Below are 21,964 nucleotides of genomic sequence, written 5' to 3'. Positions count from 1 at the left end.
CCTGCAAGGTTTGACCTCATCTCCTACCCCACAACCTACCCCTCCAATGGGGTAGGTGCAGCTGTGTATTAGTTCTCTCTCCACACTAGCATTTAAACTCCATCAGGGCAGAGTGTGTGTCCCCAGAGTCTCACATGACACCTGACTTAGAAGCCCACCAAGCGCCTGTTGGCTGAGGGCCCTTGAACCCCATCTCCCATGTCGGGCTGCGACTCGTCTCAGGCTGGATCCTCCATCACTTGGTTCCCAGGGCTGGCCAAGGGTGGCTACTGGCCATACCTCCCCCTCAAAACCTCCTGTGCTAGTCTGCAGCAAAACCTCCTGTGCTAGTCTGCAGCAAAACCTCCTGTGCTAGTCCGAGTGCTTTGCAAAAACCACATATTTTACAGAAGAGGAAATTTTTCATCCTGAAACCTTGCGACCAGTAAAAAGAAGCAACTTTTAATAATTTGGGATGAAAATATTTACAGCACCCAGCAGAGCAGAAAAGAGCTCTGGTTTTAAGTTTAAAAAATCTGTCATTTCAGAAGCAGAAAAGTTCCAGAAAAGGGCAACCATAGAGCTCATCACGAAAATGTTGTGGGCCTCTGAAATCCACCTCCCACCCTGGACTCCCCGCTCTAGTGCCCCCCACCACTAGCCCTGCCCGGGAGGAAGGACGGACTGACTCAGTAAGGCAGAGCACCAACCCAGTGCCTGGCCTGGACCAGCCGCTCCATAGTGACAGCTATTCTTCTTCAACATCGAAAACTCTCCTCTCCACTGCTCCGACTTCATCACCGTCCATGACTATTTCACGTCTTGGCTTCCTGGCCGGCTGCCAGCCTCTGCAACCCCCAGGCTGTTCAGTCTCACAAACTGTTGGATTTCCTTTGTGGTTTAAGCTACATTGAGTTGTTTCTGTCACTTACAAACCCAGAAATCTAGACCAGTAGCGTCCCTGGCACTGGAACTGCCCATCTCCATGCCCCCTGCATTAACCCTTACTGTCCCACTATATCCTGACCGTACTCTCTCCGGGGTGACCTTTAGATGGAAGCCCACAACTGTGGTTCCCGTCTGCTTGACTGTACTGCATCCTGTCACACTGCTGACTCAGGTGTTTTTTAAAAATACGTTTTTATTGATTTTGAGAGAGAGAGGAAGGGAGAAGGAGGGGAGAGAGATAGAAAGATCAATGATGAGAGAGAATCATTGATTGGCTGCCTCCTGCACGCCCCCTACTGGGGATCAAGTCTGCAACCTGGGCATGTGCCCTGACCAGGAATCAAATCAGTGACCTCTTGGTGCATGGGTCAATGCTCAACCACTGAGCCACACCAGCCAGGCTGACTCGGTTCTTTTTGACAATCTTGCCTCGTGATTTTTCTCCTACGGCTGGCCATCCCTCTCAGTGTCCTGTACCATGTCCCTGTCCTGCCACCTGGAGTCCTTGAGATTCTGACCCTGTCCTAGGGCAGGGTGACCCTCCCCTTTGGTGGTCTCAGCACACCTGTGTTCTTAACGCTGCTCATGTTCAAAGTCTCAGCCAGATGACTGGTATGCTATTTGCTGCGACCCAAACTTCCCTCCCATATCCACTTCTTCCATGTTCCCCCAGGGCTTGGCATCACATCCACCCCGCTGGCCAAGCCCAGAACCCAACAATCATCCCTGGCTCCTCTCTCTCCCTCAAGCTCATCAATATCAATGTAACCTCTTCATCATGGCTCACCCTCCACCTTCTCTTTTCCATCTAACCCTCTCCGATCGACAGGACACCTGCACCAGCCTCCTCATGCGGCCTCCTGGCCCCACATTCTTTCTCCACACAGCAGTAGCCAGGATCACCTTTCCCCACTGCCCACCTGGCCATGCCCCTGCTCTCATCTACGCCACCCCCCCCCCCCGCCCCATGCCTGCCCACCACTGGGCTCAGGAAAAGGCAGAGCTGCCTGGGTCTCTGGGTCTCCCCAGGCCCTGGTGTTCTTCCAGCCTCTGCCGCACTCCAGCTACACCGAACACCCCGCAGTTTTGAATAAACCGCGCTGCCTCTTGCTTCTGGGACTTTGCACAGCCTGTCCCCACTGTCTGTCTCACCCCAGTTCTCTTTCAGGCCTTTCAAACGTCTCGATTTTACCCCCCTGGGAGGCCTTCCTTAACCACTGCCTGCTGGCTTAGCGGCCTTCCTCTATTTCCCCACCATGCCACTTACCTGTGAGCACTGTGCCTCTTGGTTCTGCCTGTCTCCTGCCAACTCTGGGCAGCCCAGGCTCTTCCCCCCTCAGTCACAGGGAGGGGCTTCAGAAATACCTAATAGGCGAGTTAACCAAGAGCTACCCCTCAAAGATAATCGAATCGCCGGCCTTCTTTACACGTGACAGGTATTATACCAGAACAATTACTGCCTGGGAGAGACGAGATGGAGAAACAGGTTCTCATGAATGTCTATTTTTACAGGCTCTGAAGCTGCCATCTGTAGGAGGGGAAGTCCCTATGTCACGGTCATCCAACAATCACAGAAAATGGCACTTTTTAAGAAATTCAGCCGATTCCCGATTCCCAGGGCCCAATGTCCTCTAAGTCCCCATTTTCCCGTTCCCCTCCCAGAGCTCACTTTTGGGGACTCGATGTGCTTATTCATCCAAACCCCCCACCCTAAAACTCCGAGACACACAGCAGCGACATCTATTATTACTAATTATTAGTGATGTTATCTGTTATATTAGCGCATCACTAAGTTCCTTAAAGGCTCTATTTCATTTAAAGTCCTAACAACCCTCTGAGGTCAAGGCCATAATTTTGGGTCTAGGTGAGGGAGGAGGCACACTTGGAAAATGGCAGAGCCAGGACCTGCCCCCTGTGCTGGGTGACTCAGAGCCCATGTGCTAGATCACATGACCAAGAAAAAGCCAGGCAGCCAATGACTACATATACCCCTATATGTCCAACATATGCATAATTGGAATCTCTGAGTAAGGAAACGAAAACAATGGAACAGAACAAAGAGTTCAAAATATAATTCAAGAAGACATCCCTGGCCCTAACTGGTTTGGCTCAGTGGATAGAGCGTCGGCCTGCAGACCGAAGGGTCCTAGGTTCGATTCCGGGCAATGGCATGTACCTTGGTTGCAGGCACATCCCCATTAGGGGGTGTGCAGGAGGCAGCTGATTGTTGTTTCTCTCTCATCGATGTTTCTAACTCTCTATCCCTCTCCCTTCCTCTCTGTAAAAAATCAATAAAATATATTTTTTTAAAAAAAGAAAGAAAACATCCCTGAAATAAAAGACTTTTTAAAAAAATACTTTTTTTGTAGGCCAAAACTGGTAAAGATAGACAATTTCATGTGATTCAACCTGTAATATATACTAGTTTGTTTTTTCAATTTCTTACATTGAGAACTTGTTCATGCAAAATTTAAAAAAATGAACAAAAAAGCATCAGTGATAAAACCAGCATATGAACTCAAGTCTACCAGCTCTGTTCTTTCCAAGATGCTCTGCCAATGCGGGGAAGATATGCCAGAAAAGCTGGATTTTTAAGCAGAAAGAATGATGAGAGTGTAAGAGGCAGAATCAAGGTTCTGAGATGCAATCTTCCCTCCCTTAGCAGATGGGGAAACTGAGGCTCTATAACATGGCAACTGTCAGTTAACCTACAGGCACCTGGGTCTCCTGTCTTCTGGTCCAGGGGTCTTAAAACACACCCAGGCAAGGTCAAAGAAGTTGTCGCCAATCCCAGCCTTCTCCCCTTCCCCCACAGCCCATCCATCACTAAACCCCGTGCATTTTAGCATCCAAATGACCCTGGAATCTTTTATATACATATATTTTTTTATTGATTTCAGAGAAGAGAGACAGAAACATCAATGATGAGAGAGGATCACTGATTGGCTGCCTCCTGCACGCCACCTACTGGGGATCGAGCCCGCAACCCAGGCATGCGCCCTTGACCCGAATCGAACCTGGGACCCTTCAGTCCTCAGGCTGACGCTCTATCCACTGAGCCAAACTGGCTAGGGACCTGGAATCTGATAACTATGTCTCCCATCCCCTGCCAGGGCCCTGGCCCTGAATCCTCCTCTCAGGGGGAGGATGTACCAGCTCCCACGGCTGCCCCCTTCACTCCCCCATTCTCATCAGCAAACATAACCATGTCACGCCCTGTGCAGAAAGGCCTGAGGCTATTGTCCTAGAAAGGCCTGCTTGGCCCCTGGCTGGCATCTGGGAAGTTGAGATTTTGGGAGGGTTCATAGCATTCCCTGATAGGAACCGCTCAGTGTACCCACAGTTTGTGTAAACAATGTAGTTTATGTTGCACACCTGCTTGCCTTCTCAGAGTCCGCCACTTTTGTAAGGGCTGGACAGAATGCCTACGTGAGCAGCCCCCAAGGAAAACCTTGAGTCTCTATCGAGCTTTCCTGGTGGGCAACATCGCGCATGCGGAGTCACACCTCGTGGCTGGAGGTGTCCGGCACGTCCTGTGTGACTCCAGCTGGAGTCTGGTTTCCTCTGGGCTTCACCCCGGGTGCCTCTGCCCTTTGCTGATTTTAATGTGTGTCCTTTTGCTGTAACAAGTCATAGCCATCAGTCAAGCTGTAGGCTGAGTTCCCTGAGCTCTCCTAGCAAAACGCTGAGCCTGGGTGATGTTGGGGACCTCTGACACACTCCCTTATTTAAAACACTTCTTGGGCTTCCCACTGCTCTTAAAAATAAAGACTGAGTGCCTTCCAGAGGCCCACGCCTATTCTGCATGCTGTGGCCTCCGCCTGCCTATCTGACCTCACTTTCACCACCCTCTCTGCTGGGCCACAATGTACTCAGCAACACGTTCCTTCAACCACAGGGCCTTCGCAATCCCTTGCCTAAAACTCCAGCCCCTCTTCCACTGTGTCATGTGTCTTCTTTAACCCCCTTCAGGCCTTAGCCAGTTTGGCTCAGTGGATAGAACATCGTCCCATGGACTGCAGGGTCCAGGTTCGATTCCAGTCAAGGGCATCAACCTCAGTTGCAGGTTCCATCCCTGACCATGCGGGAAGCAACCAATGGATGTCTCTCACATCGATGTTTCTCTCTTTCTCTCTCACTTTCTGTCTCTCCTCCTCCTTTTCACTCTCTAAAAATCAATGGAAAAATATCCTCAGGTGAGGATTAACAACAACAACAAAAGAATAACCCCCTTCGGGAGGTCTCTCTCAAGCATCCCAGCTCCAGACCAGCTACCACCCCCATTGCACTCACAAAGGGTCCCTCTCTCCTCCCCTGTGGAGGCAGGTCCAGCAGTTTCGGTGACTGTTGGAGTCTGTCATCCCCATCAGGGCAGAGACCAGGTGGGTTCCTGCTCAGGTATGATCCTCTGTGGCTAGAGGACTGTCGGTTCCCACTACAGCTACCTGGAGGGTCCCAGCAGCATGCTCACCACCCCTGGGCCCTCACCCGCCCCTCCCAGCCTTGGGCATCTGTGTTCTGAGGGATGCCTATTTTTAAAATCAGGGAAGTCCTTAAATAAGCGTAACAGTTTTTCCTTCTCTAGGGTGGGGAGGAAGTTTGAGGTTCACGGAAACCACCACCTGTGACGGCTGACCAGCTTTGGGGGAGGGGCCACTGGCAGCCCAGGTGCCTCCCCGCCACACCCCCTCCGAGCCTAGCGTTGCTACATTTCTCTCCTTTTCCATTGGGGTCAGGATCCCTCCTTTCTTGATAAGCATCTGTCAACCCAGCAAGATGATCATGAGGCTGGTGATAATACCTACAGGAGTGGAAATCGTAGTGATCACAACTAGAGTACCTGCCATTTCTGAGTTCCGTGCAAAGCCCTTTATAACACACGGCAAACACTCCATGAAGTGGGGGCGTGAACCTCCATTTACAGACGTGGAAACGGGGAACAGAGAGGCCAAGCAACATGCCCTTAGGGCAGGGGTCCTCAAACTACGGCCCGCGGGCCACATGCAAATACAAATATTGTATTTGTTCCTGTTTTGTTTTTTTATTTCAAAATAAGATATGTGCAGTGTGCATAGGAATTTGTTCATAGTTTTTTTTTTCAACTATAGTCCGGCCCTCCAATGGTCTGAGGGACAGTGAACTGGCCCCCTGTTTAAAAAGTTTGAGGACCCCTGCCCTAGGGTCACACAGCTGGTGAGAAACAGACCTTGTTTTCTGACCTAGGCTGTCTGGCCCAGAGCTCCTCCTTTTGTTTACAAAAGTATAGAAAGAAAACGAAAGCACAGAAAGAAAAAATATGCAGTGATCCAAATGGAAATGAAGACTTATCGGGAGTGCGAATGAGTCATCGGGGTGACTCTATCCCCCAACGTGTTAGCAGTGCTTTGGCCAGGACAGAGTTCAGGGCACCCATCTTCCCTGCCTCACAGTCTAACCTGTGGCTCTCAGTCCTGGCTGCACACTGGACACAGAGAAGCTTTAAAGAACTCCGATGCCTGGGCCCCACGCCCCAAGATTGCGATTCAGTCGGTCTGGGGATGGCCTAGGGGTTGAGGTCTCCTGTGCGCAGCCCAGGCAGACAACTAGCACCACAAATGAACCCAGAGCCTCCAGAAGCCTCGTGAGAAATGAGCCCAAGGGCTACAAGGCTTTCTAAGCACCCCTGGCTCCCAGGTTCCCAAGAGGTGGCGGGTGACACACAATCATCTGAGATGAGGATAGGTCTGCTGATGGGCTGCAAACCCAGCTTATACTCGTGATCAAGTCCCCAGCTCCCCCCCCCCCCCCGCCGCTCCCCGCCTCCCCGCCCCCCCCCCCCCCCCCGCCTCCTGAGTTTAAGTGTTCATTATAGTTGGGCACCCTGCCAAGTGCTTTCCATGCACAATCTTATTTCATTCCCACCACAGGTCTAGCAGGGAGTTATTGTTCCCACTTTACAGAACAGGAAAACTGAGGCTTGGAGAGATGGGAAGGGGCAGAGAGGGACTCTGAGCCCCTCTCAGCAGAGCTGGCTACAGCAAACCAGGTCTGAGTCACGGCTAAAAACCCCACCAGTCTCTCCTACAACACAGTTTTCCTCTCAAAAACAAGGGGAACTGAGAAAATTACAGAGCTCCTAAAAGCAATCCTATTAAAAGGTTTTAAAAAAAACACAATTAACTCCATAAGATAATGAAAGGAACTGTTCTTTGAATCAGTTAAGAGGCTTATTTGCTATAAGTGGCCCTGGCCCAATCTTTCCAGCCCCTCACCATGCCGCAAGGCCAGGCTCTCAAATGGCCCGTGTGATGACACACAAGCTTCTGACCCCCGAGGCCCCCAGGTGTGTCCTTGGTTCTGCATTCCAACCCTCTGCCTCCCCTGCTGTGTCTGTGACCTAATGCCCACCTCACCCCTGTGACATGTCCTGGAAGCTTCCTAGCTTCATTCAGGGCCCAACTCACCTAGACTCCCACCCCCAGCTTCACCCGCTGTCATTCACCCCAATGAGCAGACCTTGACCTTAGATCAGCGGTTCTCAACCTGTGGGTCACGACCCCTTCACGGGGGTCGCCTAAGACCATCGGAAAACACATATATAATTACATATTGCTTTTGTGATTAATCACTATGCTTTAATTATGTTCCATTTGTAACAATGAAATTGGGGGTCACCACTAATGAGGAACTGTAGTAAAGGGTCACGGCATTAGGAAGGTTGAGAACCACTGCCCTAGATCAATTTCTTTCAGTGTTAATACCATGGAAACATGAGCAAAAGGAAATAAATTCACAATAATCCCAACACACCAAATTTATCATCTACCAATCCTATCTACCTATCTCTGCCCCTAATCTATGCCTTTTACAATTATAATAAAAGACTACAGATGCCGAAACCGGTTTGGCTCAGTGGATAGAGCGTCGGCCTGCGGACTGAGGGGTCCCAGGTTCGATTCCGGTCAAGGGCATGTACCTGGGTTGCGGGCACATCCCCAGTAGGAGATGTGCAGGAGGCGGCTGATCGATGTTTCTCTCCCATCGATGTTTCTAACTCTCTATCTCTCTCCCTTCCTCTCTGTAAAAAATCAATAAAGTATTTAAAAAAAAAAAAAAAAGACTACAGATAATGTTGTATCGTTGCCCTCCCCACTAATTATATGCATCAGACTTATTTATACTTTTGTTATATATTTTATATATATATATATGTGTATATATATGTATCTTTTAAATATATATGTATATATATTTTATTGATTTCAGAGAGGAAGGGAGAGGGAGAGAGAGAGAAACATCAATGATGGGAGAGAATCATTGATTGGCTACCTCCTGCACACTTCCTACTGAGAATCGAGCCCACAACCCGGACATGTGCCCTTGACCAGAATCGAACCTGGGACCCTTCAGTCCACAGGCCAACACTCTATCCACTGAGCCAAACTGGTTAGGGTTATTTATACCTTTTTAATGGCACAGAAACCTACCAAGGAAAAACAGCTCTCACGATTGCGTTTTCTGATTGTTCTTCATTTTTAGCATTTTTATCACCAATACTAAAACCACATTTTCTCACTTTTTAGCATTTCTGAAATCTGAATGTTTTACAATTGACCAATTTCAGCCTTGTGTCGCATTACATCACAGTAACTGTCGGCACTGTTTCTTCTTCATCGTACCTAATATAATGGTGGGTCTACAATCAACGGTGTCTGATGTGCTAAGAAATATGGTGCCATAAATTGTCCTTTTTCCTTTTTATGGGTCATTTCCTTTCCCATAAGTGAGATGAGCAGATTTGATCCTAGACATTTTCATGATTCCTGATACACACCATCATTTTTCCCCCAGAATAGCTGTGTGGCCCTCGCTGGTTTGGCTCAGTGGATAGAGCATCAGCCTATGGACTGAAGGGTCCCAGGTTTGACTCCGGTCAAGGGCACATGCCAGGGTTGCAGGCTTGATCCCCAGTGTGGGATGTACACAAGGCAGCAGATTAATGATTCTCTCTCATCATTGATGTTTCTATCTCTCTCTCCCTCTCTCCTCCTGTCTGAAATCAATAAAAATATATTTTTAAAAAAAGAAAAAAATAGCTATGTGAGTTGATCCAGCCCCTCTGTAGATGTAGGAATGAGGCGATTGCATAACCAGCATCGAGCATTTCCACTTGATTTTTTTGTTTGCCTAATTTAATAAGGAACTACAAATGAAGGAAACACAAACTGTTTCCATTTGCCTTTCTCTGATTAATAACAATAACTGGAACTCAGTTATTGTAATAGGCGTTTTTCCTCATTCCTGTTAGAAACACCAAACAATGATCTCAAGGCTGGGAGGTCCCAGACGCAACTTACCTTTTCGTCCCGGGCAGACATTTTCCTGTCCTCTCTGGATCTGGAAAATAAGAAAGCATTTGTCCAGATCTGTCCTCCTGCCACCATTTGCCTTAGGATACAACACTTTCTAACAAATTTTTTAAAAACTTGATTAAGTATCTGAAAGTTGTAAATAATAAAGTTCGAAGCACGTATATCCTGGGTATGTACCTAGAAGAATTGATACAGGCACTCAGTCAAATACATATACACAAATATTCATAGCCAAAAGGTGGAAACAACCCAAGTGTCCATTAACATATAAATGGATAATAAAAGATGTTATATCCATACAATGGAATGTCATCCAGCCATAAAAAGAAACGAAATACTTTTGTAATATATATAAATATCGAATCATCGTTATACTTCTGAAACTAATAGAATTTTGTATGTCAATTAGACCACAATAAAAAATTAGTTTAAAAAAGGAAGTACAGTCTGGCCAGTGTGGCTTAGTTGTTGAGCATGACCTATGAACCAGGTCATGGTTTGATTCCTGGTCAGGCCACATGCCTGGGTTACAGGCTTGATCCCCAGTAGGGGGCGTGCAGGAGGTAGCTGATCAATGATTCTCATCATTGATGTTTCTCTCTCTTCTTCTCCCTTCCTCTCTGAAATCAATAAAAAAAATATATTTTTAAAAAGTACTGACACATGCTATGATATCTACAAACCTCTAAAACATTATGCCAGACACAAAACATCACATGACATGATTCCCTTGATATGCAATATCCAGAATATGCAAATCTGTAGACATAGAAAGCAGATTAGTGGTTGCCAGGGATTGGGGGTGGGGGAGGTAGAGAGGGAAATGGGAAGTGAGAGCTTAATGGGGATGGGGTTTCCTTTGGGGATGATGAAAATGTTCTGGAACTAGATAGAAGTGGTGGTTATACAACACTGTCGATGCACTAAATGCCACTGAATTTTTCACTTTATAGTGCTTAATTTCATGTTATGTGAATTTCACTTCAATTAAAAAAAAACCCAGACACGTAGATTACAGTGTTGAGATTACTGTGGACAGCAGCAAAGAATCTAAAATGTCCACCAACAAGGGGTCTGGTTAAGTCAGTTAAGGTACATCTGAGCAGTGGGAGACCCCAGTGCTGTTAAACCTTCATACATGGATGAGGAAAGATGTGAAAAATATAGCGCCCCCATCACATTATATCACAGTGTGTAGAGTCTGATCCCATCTATGTGAAAAAATTCATGTGCATTTTTTTACAAGTTTGCAAGGACAGAGCCGAATTCCTCACCGTGGTTACTGCTGGAGAGAAAGGGAATGATGAGGGGGTATTTTCCTTCTCTCAGCTTTTGGACAGCCTCAACTTTTACAAGGACTATGTGCTACTTCTTGAAAATTATTTGTAACACAGTGACATATGCATGTAGTAAAAAGTTTTAAATAACACAAGAAGATATACTATGACAGGTTTCCTTTCTACCCAATCTTCTCAGAAGCAGCCACTCTTACCACTTTCCTATGTTGCCTTTGCAAGCACATGTATACTTATTCCTTTTCTCTTTCTTTTTTTCCTTAAACAAACCTGAGCCCCACACGCGGCTCTGAACCTTGCTCATTTCCCTTTAGGGTGTGGCGGACTGGAAACTGGCCCCCTGAGGATGCACACGTCCTAACCCCATTCCTCAGGACCTGTAAACATGTCACGTTACCTCGCAAAAGGGACTTTGCAGATGGGATTACGTAAAGGATCCTGAGAACCCCAGTGGGCCCAATGTAATGAGAATCAGACATAGAAGGAGATGTGACCACGGAGGGTTAGGTTGGAGTCAGAGAGAGATTTGAGGATTTTATGCTGCTGCCTTTGAAGATGGAGGGAAGGGGTCATGATCCAAGGAATGCTGGCAGACGGTAGAGGCAAGGATACAGATTCCCCCCCTGGAGCCCCAGAAGGAACACAGCCCTGCCAACACCTTGATCTTGGCCAACTGAGACTGATTTTCGACACTAACCCCCAGAACTCTAAGATAATATATTTATGTTTTTTTCAGCCACCAAATTGTGATCATTTGTTCAGCACGTAGGTTGTTTCCCAATCTTTTGCTGCCCCGTGTTCCAATGAATAACCCTGCACACCATGTGCTACTTTTATCATTTAAAAAATACCAACTTGAAAAAAAATTCACAAAGACTTAAAAAAATAAGGGGTTTCTTTCTCTCCCCACAGTACCATGCTAAGGGGCACTTAGAGGCGTTTTTGCTGCTTGATTGGCAGAGCAGTTTCTGCAACCAGCACGGTTTGACTCCATGGGTTCCTGTTCCAGCCCCTGGGGGCCCTCCCTCTACTCTCATGAGATGGGTTCAAGGGGAACCATTACCACAAGTGAAGGTGAAGGGAAGAATGAGGGTGCCCTGCAGATTTCCTCCCTTCACAAGGCAGGAAATAGAACTAGCACATCCGTTGAAAAGAATCCAGCTTTAATAATTCAAGCAACAGAAAATTTAATTAAGCCTATTTTTCATCATTCACATAGCTTTTATTTATTTTTTAAAAAATATATTTTACTGATTTTTTACAGAGAGGAAGGGAGAGGGACAGAGAGTTAGAAACATCGATGAGAGAGAAACATCGATCAGCTGCCTCCTGCACACTCCCTACCGGGGATGTGCCCGCAACCAAGGTACATGCCCTTGACCGGAATCAAACCTGGGACCCTTGAGTCCGCAGGCTGACGCTCTATCCACTGAGCCAAACCGGTTAGGGCTATTTATTTATTTTTTAAAATATATTTTATTTATTTATTTATTTATTTATTTTATTTATTTATTTATTTTTACAGAGGAAGGGAGAGGGATAGAGAGTTAGAAACATTGATGAGAGAGAAACATCAACCTAGCTGCCTCCTGCACACTCCCTACTGGGGATGTGCCTGCAACCAAGGAACATGCCCTTGACCAGAATCAAACCTGGGATGCTTCAGTCCACAGGCCGACGCTCTATCCATTGAGCAAAACTGGCTAGGGCCAAGCAACAGAAAATTTAAACCTACCATGACCTCCTCATTAAAATAGACAAAACAAATAAAAATGAGAACACCCAATGCTCATAGGACTGTAGAAAAACTTGCACATATTGCTGGGGATAACTTTTTTAAACAGTGGTAAGTGGCATGTGCCCTCAGAATGATCATATCCTTGACTTGACCAGTTTGGGAACTATCTCTCAAAGAAATCCCCTGGTTGCAAAAAAACAAAACAAAAACAAAACACGTGCAATTTGGACAAAAAGTTGAAAGTGAAGTTGGTATTACGGCTAGAACCTGGAAACAGCGCATAGGCCCCACGTTAGGGAAAAGCTCAGGAAGGCAGTGGGCAGTCAGGAGGAATGGCAATGATGAGTTCTGTGTAGAGATGTAGAAAGATTGCTGTTAAGCAATGAGGAGTAGAACTCCGCATGGTTGCACACACTGCTTGCAATTGCACATAACGATCAGAACTATGTGCCAGGTACAGTGCTGGGTTCTGAAGAATCCAAAGTGAAGAGGCAAGAAAAAGGTCAGGGCCCAGGAAGGCTGGCATTTGAGCTGGGGAGGCAACTGAGGAACCAAGGAAACGCATAAGCAAGGTAACATCATCCAGGGCTGAGCACTGGAAGGAAAAACAGTAATGCATCCGAGAGCAGGCGAGTGTGGCCCCTGCAGTGGGGTGGGTGGTCAGGGCAGACTTCTGAGTCTTTTCTGGTGGTCCCTGAATTGCAAGACGACCAGTCACAAGAAGATGGCAGGGAAGAACATTTCCAGGAGGAGGAGGAGCACGTGCAAAGGCCCTGAGAGAGCAGAGAACTCAGCATCTCCGAGGACAGAAGTGTGGCTACAATGGGCAGCAGAGTGAGAAGAGAATCAAGACTCAAGCAGGCGGGATCAATGCTGAGGACCTGGGGGTGGGAATGGTCAAATACAGAACGTGCCGAGGGATAGGATCTGCTGTGGGCCTAGATGTCAGGATGAGGAGAAGAGCAGGTATGGGAGCAAGAAAACTCTGGGCTTCCTCCTTCTTGCTCAACCAGTGGTGGGGGAGGGCTTGGGGAATGCAGAGCAGTTCTGGAATTGTGTAAGCGGCAGCCTAAAGATTTTCAGACGCCTGCTCCTGCTAGCCTTCCCTCCACAGGGTCAGAGCAGGGAGACGTTGCCACCCCAGCCTTGGTCTTACTCAAGAAGCTTCAGCTGCTGGCGGGGCTGTCCGGAAACCCTGCAGATCTCAGATAGCGCTGACTGACCTCAGGTTAAAGATGTGCTCTCAGGGGGATGGCGATGGGGATGGAGGGGGTTACAGCTTGGTCCAGGCACTAGGCTAAGCCTTCACACCGATCATCTCATTTAATCTGCTCAGCCATCCTGTGAGGCAGGCACCATGCAACCCCAGGGGACCCAGAAGGAAACTGAGGCATGGAGAGGTGAGGTCCCATGGCTGTGCCCCAAGGAGGTGCGGAGTAAAGGCCTGGGAGTTCCTGGAGGGCGCTGCCCTGCTTCCCACCACTCCTGGAGTTACCCTGGCGCCAACCACCATGCTCACTTCTCAAACCCCTCACCCAGGCGAAGCATGTGCTGCTCTGGGGGTTCTTCCTGCAGGGACAGGCTGGCTGGCTCATTTCCGCCGCCTCCTGGGATACTTCCCCCCCCCCCCCCCACCGCCCCCGCACTGCCTCTCCCCTCCACTTCTCTCCCTGCAGCCCAGGTAGGGGGTCAGGGCAGGGCCGAGGAATCGAGGAATACATGGACTTAGGGGTTCACACCAACCTGGGTGTAAGTCCTGGCGCTGCCTCCTTTGAGACCCCAGGCAAGTGGCTTGGCCTCTTTGAATCTCCGCTTCGTCACCTGTGAGAGGGAGATAAGGATGGTACCCCCTCACCTGTTGCTGCTGCCTGGCGTGTGACCAAGTGAAGGCACCTGTTCCAAACTCCAGACAAAAGGGTAGCTCTTCTGCCAACACCCTCACTTCCAAGGGGGGATAACTGGGGACAAGAGGGCCTTCTCCCAGGTCCTGTGAGTGTCCTCTCCTGTCCTCCCCTCCTATGGACTCTAGGACCCCTGGGCAAGGCAGGGGTTTCAGGGCGGAAATCACTGCCCGCCCCGCGCGCTGGGAAACGCTAGAACTGCGGGCACCTGAGGGCGGCCTGGATCCCCGGGGTGCCAGCAGGATGGCGGGGGTCCCGCTCTCCTCGAGGACTCGGGCTGGGGCGCAGAGAGAAGGGGCTGCGCATCGAGAGGGGGCGCGTCCCGCCCCGGAGCACTGACCTTGCAGTCCGCTCGCCGCGGCCACCGCTGCAAATGCGAGTGAGGCTCCAGCCCGGCCACCCCGCCCTCCCTTCCTCCCCGCCCCCTCCCGCCCCCTCCCGGCCCCTCCGGCCCGCCCGCCAACTCAGTCCCGTCTCCGCCTCTGGCTCCGGCCTGGGTCAGTGGTCCCAGGACCTAGCCTGTCAGTCGGTCCCCCTCTAGTCCTCGGTCTTCCCCCAGCCCCGCAGCCCCCGCAGCCCCGCTGCAGCACCAGGCCCCGCCCGCGGAGCCAACCCCGAATCACGAGAGTCCTGGCCCCAAAAGCCTGCGGGAAGGGGTGGGAGGAGGGAACCATTAACTTCCTCCGGCGGGATGGGGGGCGGGGGACGTGATGGGGGGCGGATCCATCCCCTTCCCCACCACACACACTCGGTGAACCCGCCTGGCTTCTGGCACCCTCCCACCCCACACCCTTTATTACTTAGGGGTGACCCTGAGTGGCCTTACTTGTCCCTGCACAGTATCTGCTATATTGAGGGAGTGGAGGGTGGCCAGCCTAGAAGCTGTCAGGATGCCCCTGGATGGGGGCTGACGCTGGAGGTAAAAAGGGGGTGCCTGGCTCCAGGGCTGATATTGGCAGGAGTAGGGGGCCTTCCTGCCTGCAGGCTTTGCTCAGGCCAACTGCTCCTCACCTTCCCGGCCCAGCTGTAGCCCCTCCCCTGTGGGCCCTCCTTCGCCCAGGCTCCCCCAGTACTCGGTTTATACCTGATTTCACTGCTCACACTGCAGTCAGTTGTTCCGTTAGCCCCGGTCTTCCCCCAAAAGGCCATTTGTCCCAAACTTACAAGGGCAGGAGCCGGCTATCTTCTACACACCTCCCTGCTTGGGTAGGAGGCGTCTCAAGTCCCTGGAGTTGAATTAGTTTCCCACCACTGCTGTAACAGCTTCTGTAACAAGTTACCACAAACCTAATGGCCTAAAATAACACATTTATTTTTACCCTGGCCAATGTGGTTCAGAGGTTTGGAGCTTCAGCTCATATACTGAAAGGCTTTGGGTTCGATTCCCATCAGGGCACATACCTAGGTTGTGGGTTTGATCCCCGGAGGGAGGCAACCAATCAGATGGTTTTTCCCCCCTCTCCCTAGCTCTCTCAAAAGATCTCAGTTGTGTTACATCTTTATCCCCAGCACAAAATATGGCATAGAGCAGGTACTTTACATTCCATGATGTAATTATGCAATTGCATAAATTAACAAATGAGCATTCTGTGTAATAAGCTAAGGGTGCCCACCATCACTGCTTCTATTCAACATTGAACTGAAGATCCCAGCCAATGCAAGAAGACAAGAAACAAGAGGCACAAAGATTGAAAAGAGAAAATCTGTCATTTGCAATCAACGTGATTGTCTACCCAGGAAATCCAAGAGATCAACATTCTAGTACTGGATCCCTACGGAGTGGTAGCCCCGTCCTAGACACTTAGGATAAGGTGAAGGAGCAGCCCTGGTCCTCAGCGAGCTCCCATTTTAGTTGTGGAGGTGAGGCTGACAATCCGTAGGGCTGAGTCACTTGCAAAAGAAAGAATCCATGAAGTTTATAAACTTGGATGAGAAAAAAATTACATCTTTATTTTCATTAAGCTGGTACTGATGTGTATCATTTCCTTCAGTTATGAATGTCGGCAACAGCTGTATTAGCAGTACCCATGACTGTCACCAGTCAAAATCACAGATGTTTTCAAATCACAATATAGTATTTGTAAATATCTAAAATTTAACATATACCCACCATTATAGTAGTTATTAAACCAGGTCTTAGTTCTTATAGTTTAACTAGAGGCCTGGTGAACGGATTCATGCACTGGTGGGGTCCCTTGGCCTGGCCTGTGCCCGCTCGCAATCCAGGACCCCTCAGGGGATGTCAGAGAGCTGGTTTTGGCCTGATCCCCGCAGGCCAGGCCAAGGGACCCCACTGGTGCACAAATCTGTGCATCGGACCTCTAGGATGTATATAAGATCTCTGGTTAATCTCTTCCCATCCTCTCCCTTCTCCCCTTCCCTCTGAGATTCATCAGTCTGTTCCATGTTCCCATGCCTGTGCGTTGAGCACCTGCCCCCTGGTGGTCAGTGCACATCATAGCTACTGGTAGAACAGTCAAACGGTCGCTTAGACTTTTATATATATAGATATGTTAACAAAGAATTTCATATATTACTTTATCACAATATTTAAAATAATTCAATAACTTCAGGATAACTGGTGGTGTCTTTTGTACTATGATACATTCTATTTTATGCATTTAAAACATTATCCCCAGAAGAGGATCCATGATACAAGAAAGATCAGGAAGGTTTTGTTTTCTAGGTTTGGGGCAATGTCAACCCAGTTCTCTTGCACAAGGGTGTCTCCCCCAGTGCCCATCCTTCACATTTCTTACCATGGAGTAAGCTCTGTTTGCTTAAGTATGTGTCAGTCATTGTCCCAGGAGCTTTCTGAATGTCCCACCTTTGGGGGATATTCTGAGGAAGAGCTAAGCATGGCCCTTGGGTCTGGGCCTGCTTATGCCCCAGATCAGCTGGCATCAGGCCGGGGCAGTGACCAGTTCGGACTTTGCCCAGTGGGAAGAGAGAAGGCTATCTCTGCTGATTTTCGTTCCTCTAGGGCAGTGTTTCAGCTGTTGCAGTTGACCACTTCCCTTCCTAGGGGGAAAGCCAGGTCCGGGCTCTAGGAGAGAGAAGTAGAAGAGAGTTTAGCCAGGCCCAGGGCAGGGGCTCTGTTTGGATTTCCCAGAATTACATCTGCAGTCTGGGTCCAGAGACTCCTTTCCCAGCACATATGAGTCATCTACAGCAGTCGCAGCCTCACGAGGGTATGTGCACAGGCCTGCGGACCTATGTATGATCGTGTAGTTGCATTAAAAGGTCATGTCTCGCCCCAGCTGGTTTGGCTCAGCGGAAATAACGTCGGCCTGGGGACTGAAGGATCCTGGGTTCGATTTCGGTCAAGGGCATGTATGTAGGTTGCAGGCTTGATCCCCAGCTCTGACTGGGGCATGTGCAAAGGCAACCAATCTGTGTGTCTCTCTCACATCAATGTTTTTCTCTCTCCCTTCCACTCTCTAAAAACCCATGTAAAAATGAGGATAAAAAAAAAAAAAAGGTCAGGGCTTACTCTGACCCCCTTTTCTGATACTCAACTCAAACTTCTGCTCCATAGTTCAGAATCACATGGAAGAAAAGAAAATATATAGGAGCTGTTTTAAATGCATAAAATAGAATGTATCATAGTATAAAAGACACCACCAGAGACTTGGGTTTAAATCCTGCCTCCACCCCTTCCCTTGCTAGCTGGCTGATCTTTCAATAATTTAGCAAATAGTTTCTGAGTGCCAACTGTGTGCTAGGGACTGAGAAAATAGAGGTGAACAAGACAGACAGGTCCCACCTCTTCTCATCAAAATTATTCTTTACAGGGAGACACCCAAAGACCAAGTTATCCTATATAATAAAAGCCTAATATGCAAATTGTCCCCTCCAGCAGTCATTCAACCAGGAGGTTGACTGGGAGACTGGGAGGGAGTTCGACTGTTTGCTATGACGTGTGCTGACTACCAGGAGGCAGTGTGGAACATGGCAGGTGTTGGCCACGTGCTACAACCTCTCGCCGGCTATCTGGGGGCAGGGGTGACGGCACAGAGGTGAGGTGAGAATGTGGGGTGTCCGCCAAGCTCACTCTCACTCCCCCTGCTACCCTTCCCAGGGACGCCAGGGCTCATGCAGAAGTACACTCCCCCCTCCCCCCCATGCTCAGGTGCTGGGCGCCCATGAGGAGCCTGGCCCACACTCACACCCGGCCTCTTCCAGGTGAGTCAGGCCACAGTGGCCAGTAGGGCTCCCCATGGGTTTGCGCAGGAGCCGGTCTGCAAGGCTGGTTGGGTAAAGTGTGCTGCCTGCCCGGCTTCCATGTGGTGCCGCTTGGTGGCCCAGAGGCCCACGCTGCACCCCGGCCTGTGGCATCCGGCCACGCTCACCGCATTTCTGCATGGGGACTCGGGCGCCGTGACTCAGGCGGAGGGGGGCACGCGGGGCCCTGGGACCCAGGTGCTGCCCAGGGCCCAAAGGTCAGCTGGGACCTGCCTTTCCATGCCAGACACTCACGCTTCGATCGCCGGCCAGGCCTAGTTACTGCACCTGTGCATGAATTTCATGCACTGGGCCTCTGGTGGTATTATAAAAGAAATGACCATGGAGTTATGGCAGAGAATAGTGGTGGAGAAAGAGATGAGGCCCCACTAAAGTAGGATGGTCAGGGAAGGCTTTTCTGTGACATTTAAATTAATACCAAAAGCTGATGTAGAGCCGACCATGAAAAGAGGGGAAAACCTTCTAAGCCGAGGAATGACAGTATGTGCAAAGGGCCTGAGGTGGAAAAATGTTTGGCCTGGTGAGAAATCAAAACGAGGCCAGAACTACTGGACCATGGGAGGAAGAGAAGAAGAGAGGGGTGAGAAGGTCAGAGAGGAGGGTAGAGGTCATTAATAGGGGGTGGAATTCATGTAAAAATGAAACCATGGGAGTTCTAAGCAAGGAGAGAGTCACAATTTGATTTTTTGAATTGTGGTAAAATACACAATATAACTTCACAGTTTAATCCATTATAAAGTATACTGCTGGTAGCATTTAGTATATTCATAGTGCTGTGCAACCTTTACCACTATTCGGTTTAAGAACTTTTTCATCAACCTGGCCAGATAGCACAGTTGGTTAGTGCATCCTCCTGATACGCCAAGATTGCAGGTTCCATCCCATCAGGGAACATACAGGAATCAACCAATGAATGCATAAATAAATGGAATAATAAGTCAATGTTTCTCTCCCTCCCTCTTCTCTCTAAAAATCAATTTTAAAAACACCAAAAACTTTTTCGTCACTTGAAAAGGAAACCCTGAACTCATCAGGCAATCACACCCTACTCCTACCTTCAGCCCTAAGCACCCATCCTATTTCCATTTCTATGGATTTGTCTATTCGGGACATTTCATACAATATGTGGCCTTTTGTAGCTGGCTTCTCTCACGCAGCATGTTTTTGAGGTTCATTCATGTTGTGGTGTTTGTCAGTACTTCCTCTTACGGCTTACTATTCCCCTGAATGGATAGGCCACATTCTGTTTATCCATCCATCCATTGACAGTGTTTGATTTTACAAAGATAACTCTGGTTGCTGGGTGGGGATTGGATTATAAAAATGGCAAAAAATGGAAGTGCAGGGGAGAGATAATGATGGTGTGGACGAGGATGTTGGGAGTAGGGAAGGAAAAAAGGGCATGGGTTTGGGATCTGTTTGGGAGGTAGAACAAGCAGATGAGAACTGAGGATGGACTGGGCGTGGAAGGTGAGGGAGAGGCGGGAGCACTTGGGTGCACAGAGGAGCCTGGGAGGGGGACAGGTGGAGGAACATACTAGTTGTTCTTGTTAACGTTTGGTTTGAATAGTCTGAAGTGGTGGTGTCATGTGGGCAGTAGGATTTGAATCTATAACTTGGCAGAGAAGTTCGGGGTGCGATTTTGTGATAGAAGAAATATACATATTTTGGTCTTCGTCCCTGGTTCCTGGCCAGAGCTCCTAAAAACCCTTATATTTTCTGAAGTGATAAGAGTAATAGGAACTTCTTCAAATACGGGGTGGGGCCCTAGCTGGTTTGTCTCAGTGGATAGAGTGTCAGCCTGCGGACTGAAGGGTCCCAGGTTCGATTCCAGCCAAGGGCGCATGCCCGGGTTGCGGACTCGATCCCCAGTAAGGGCGGGAAGGTGTGCAAGAGGCAGCCGATCAGTGATTCTCATCATTGATGTTTCTGTCTCTCTCTCCTTCTCCCATCCTCTCTGAAATCAATAAAGAAATATATTTAAAAGAAAATACAGGGTGGGGCAAAAGAAGGTTTACAACTGTTCCTATGGAAAATAACACAATCATTAATAAATAAAATAATAATACACGAATACACAGTGTTTTTCTTTCTCATAACGGTAAACCTCTTTTCGCCCCACCCGGTAGTTGGTTTTGTCCCCAGCCCTGGAGCATCTCTTGCTATTTATAGCAAGGCCCTTTAACCACACTTGTGTTTACATTAATGAGGTGACTTTTGGAAAGCCCCTAAAAGGGTGGGGGGCTGGTTGCCACTGGGACCAACCAAGTGAGTAGAGGGATTGGGACTTTAAGTCCCCACCGATGTCCTCTGGGGAGCGCAGAGGGGCTGGTGGCTGGGCTCATCACCAATGGCCAGTGATTTAATCAACTGTGCCTCTGTAGTGAGGCCTCCATTAAAAACCCGAACTGAAGGGATTCAGAGAGTGCTGGGTGGGTGGAGCTGCGGAGGTGCTGGGTGGGTGATGCGCCTGGAGGGTGTAGAAGCTGTGTGTACATCTCCCAATTCCTTAATTGTAAGTAAACCCTTTTCTTGAGTTCTGTGAGCCATTCTAGCAAATCACTGAATCCAAGGAGAGGGTTGTGGGAACCTCTGACTGACAGCCTGTCTATCAGAAGCACAGGTGAGAACCCAGACTTGCACTTGGCATCTGAAGTGGGGGGCAGCCTGTGGGACTGAGCCCCTGACCTGTGGCGTCTGGGCTAACTCTGGGCCGTTAGTGTCAGAATTACTTGGAGTGGAAAACCCACACATTTGTTACCATAAAAGTAATGAATGAAGAGAAAAACAAGGAGATTTTCTTTAAGGGGCTGTTCAGGGCACAGCTGGTGTTGAGGACCATGGGCCAGGCTGAGAGGCCCCTCCTGGGGGCAAAGGGCCCCAGGACAGAGCTGGAGGTGGAGCAGGTGAGGAAGGGGCTGCAAAGGAGACACAAAGAGTAACTGTGAGGTGGAAGAAAAAACAAGGGCATGTGGGCTCCTGGGAACCAAGAGGGGTGTGTCAAGGAAGGCGGAGGAGTGAACGGGGCAAATGCTGATGGAGTGGGCTGAGGCAGAGACGGAGGGAAGTGGAGAAAAGACACAGAAATCACTCATGGGAGAAAGACTGCTCATGAAGCGAGCAGAGAAAGGGGACAATGGTGGGAGGGATGGCGGGGCCCACACGCAAACGCCCCCTGGCCTAGCAGGGTACCTGGAATGTAGGAACTCCCATTTATTCAGCTCTTGCTGTATCCCAAGCGCTGTGCTAAGCATCTTGTCTGGTTTCACAGAGAAGACTGAAGCTCGGCAAGTTCATTACAAGGCCACACAACTGGTGAGAGGCGGAGCCGGAACATGAACCGTGCTCTACATAGAGGATTCTCCATGGACCCCTCCCCTGCCTGTGGCTGGAGCAGTGGATGCTATGTGTGTGGGTCAAGTTCTCCAGTCCTCCAGAATCTTTCCCGCCTATTGACGTGCGTGAGACTTAATATTGGGAAGAGGAGGGCAGAGGACCCTGGAAATA

At 49.0% G+C, this 21,964-nt stretch overlaps 2 protein-coding genes across 6 annotated transcripts in view; both read right to left on the bottom strand.

Annotated features, from left to right (window-relative positions):
* HVCN1 (hydrogen voltage gated channel 1) overlaps positions 1-21,964 on the bottom strand; it is a 43,267-nt gene that overhangs the window by 14,605 nt on the left and 6,698 nt on the right. For 3 of the 5 annotated variants that reach the window (XM_059675984.1, XM_059675986.1, XM_059675989.1), the window contains 2 exons: positions 14,055-14,132; positions 9,264-9,303 (listed from right to left, as the gene is read on the bottom strand). In XM_059675984.1, the coding sequence (XP_059531967.1) occupies positions 9,264-9,284 (21 nt within the window). In that variant the 5' untranslated portion in view covers positions 9,285-9,303; positions 14,055-14,132. Of the gene's footprint in view, positions 1-5,220; positions 5,374-9,263; positions 9,304-14,054; positions 14,133-14,552; positions 14,644-21,964 lie in introns of those variants that run through there. The other 2 variants (XM_059675985.1, XM_059675988.1) reach the window with 2 other exon arrangements.
* Positions 18,550-21,964, bottom strand: part of PHETA1 (PH domain containing endocytic trafficking adaptor 1) — a 396,663-nt gene continuing 393,248 nt past the window's right edge. Inside the window, exon 4 of the transcript XR_009450056.1 lies at positions 18,550-18,559. The gene's annotated coding sequence lies outside the window, so the exon portion shown is untranslated. The remainder of the gene's footprint in view (positions 18,560-21,964) is intronic.

This window comes from Myotis daubentonii, chromosome 19 (genome assembly GCF_963259705.1).
Source record: "Myotis daubentonii chromosome 19, mMyoDau2.1, whole genome shotgun sequence".
In the NCBI taxonomy this organism is placed as follows: Eukaryota; Metazoa; Chordata; class Mammalia; order Chiroptera; family Vespertilionidae; genus Myotis; species Myotis daubentonii.
This window is presented reverse-complemented; position numbering and strand designations above follow the sequence as displayed.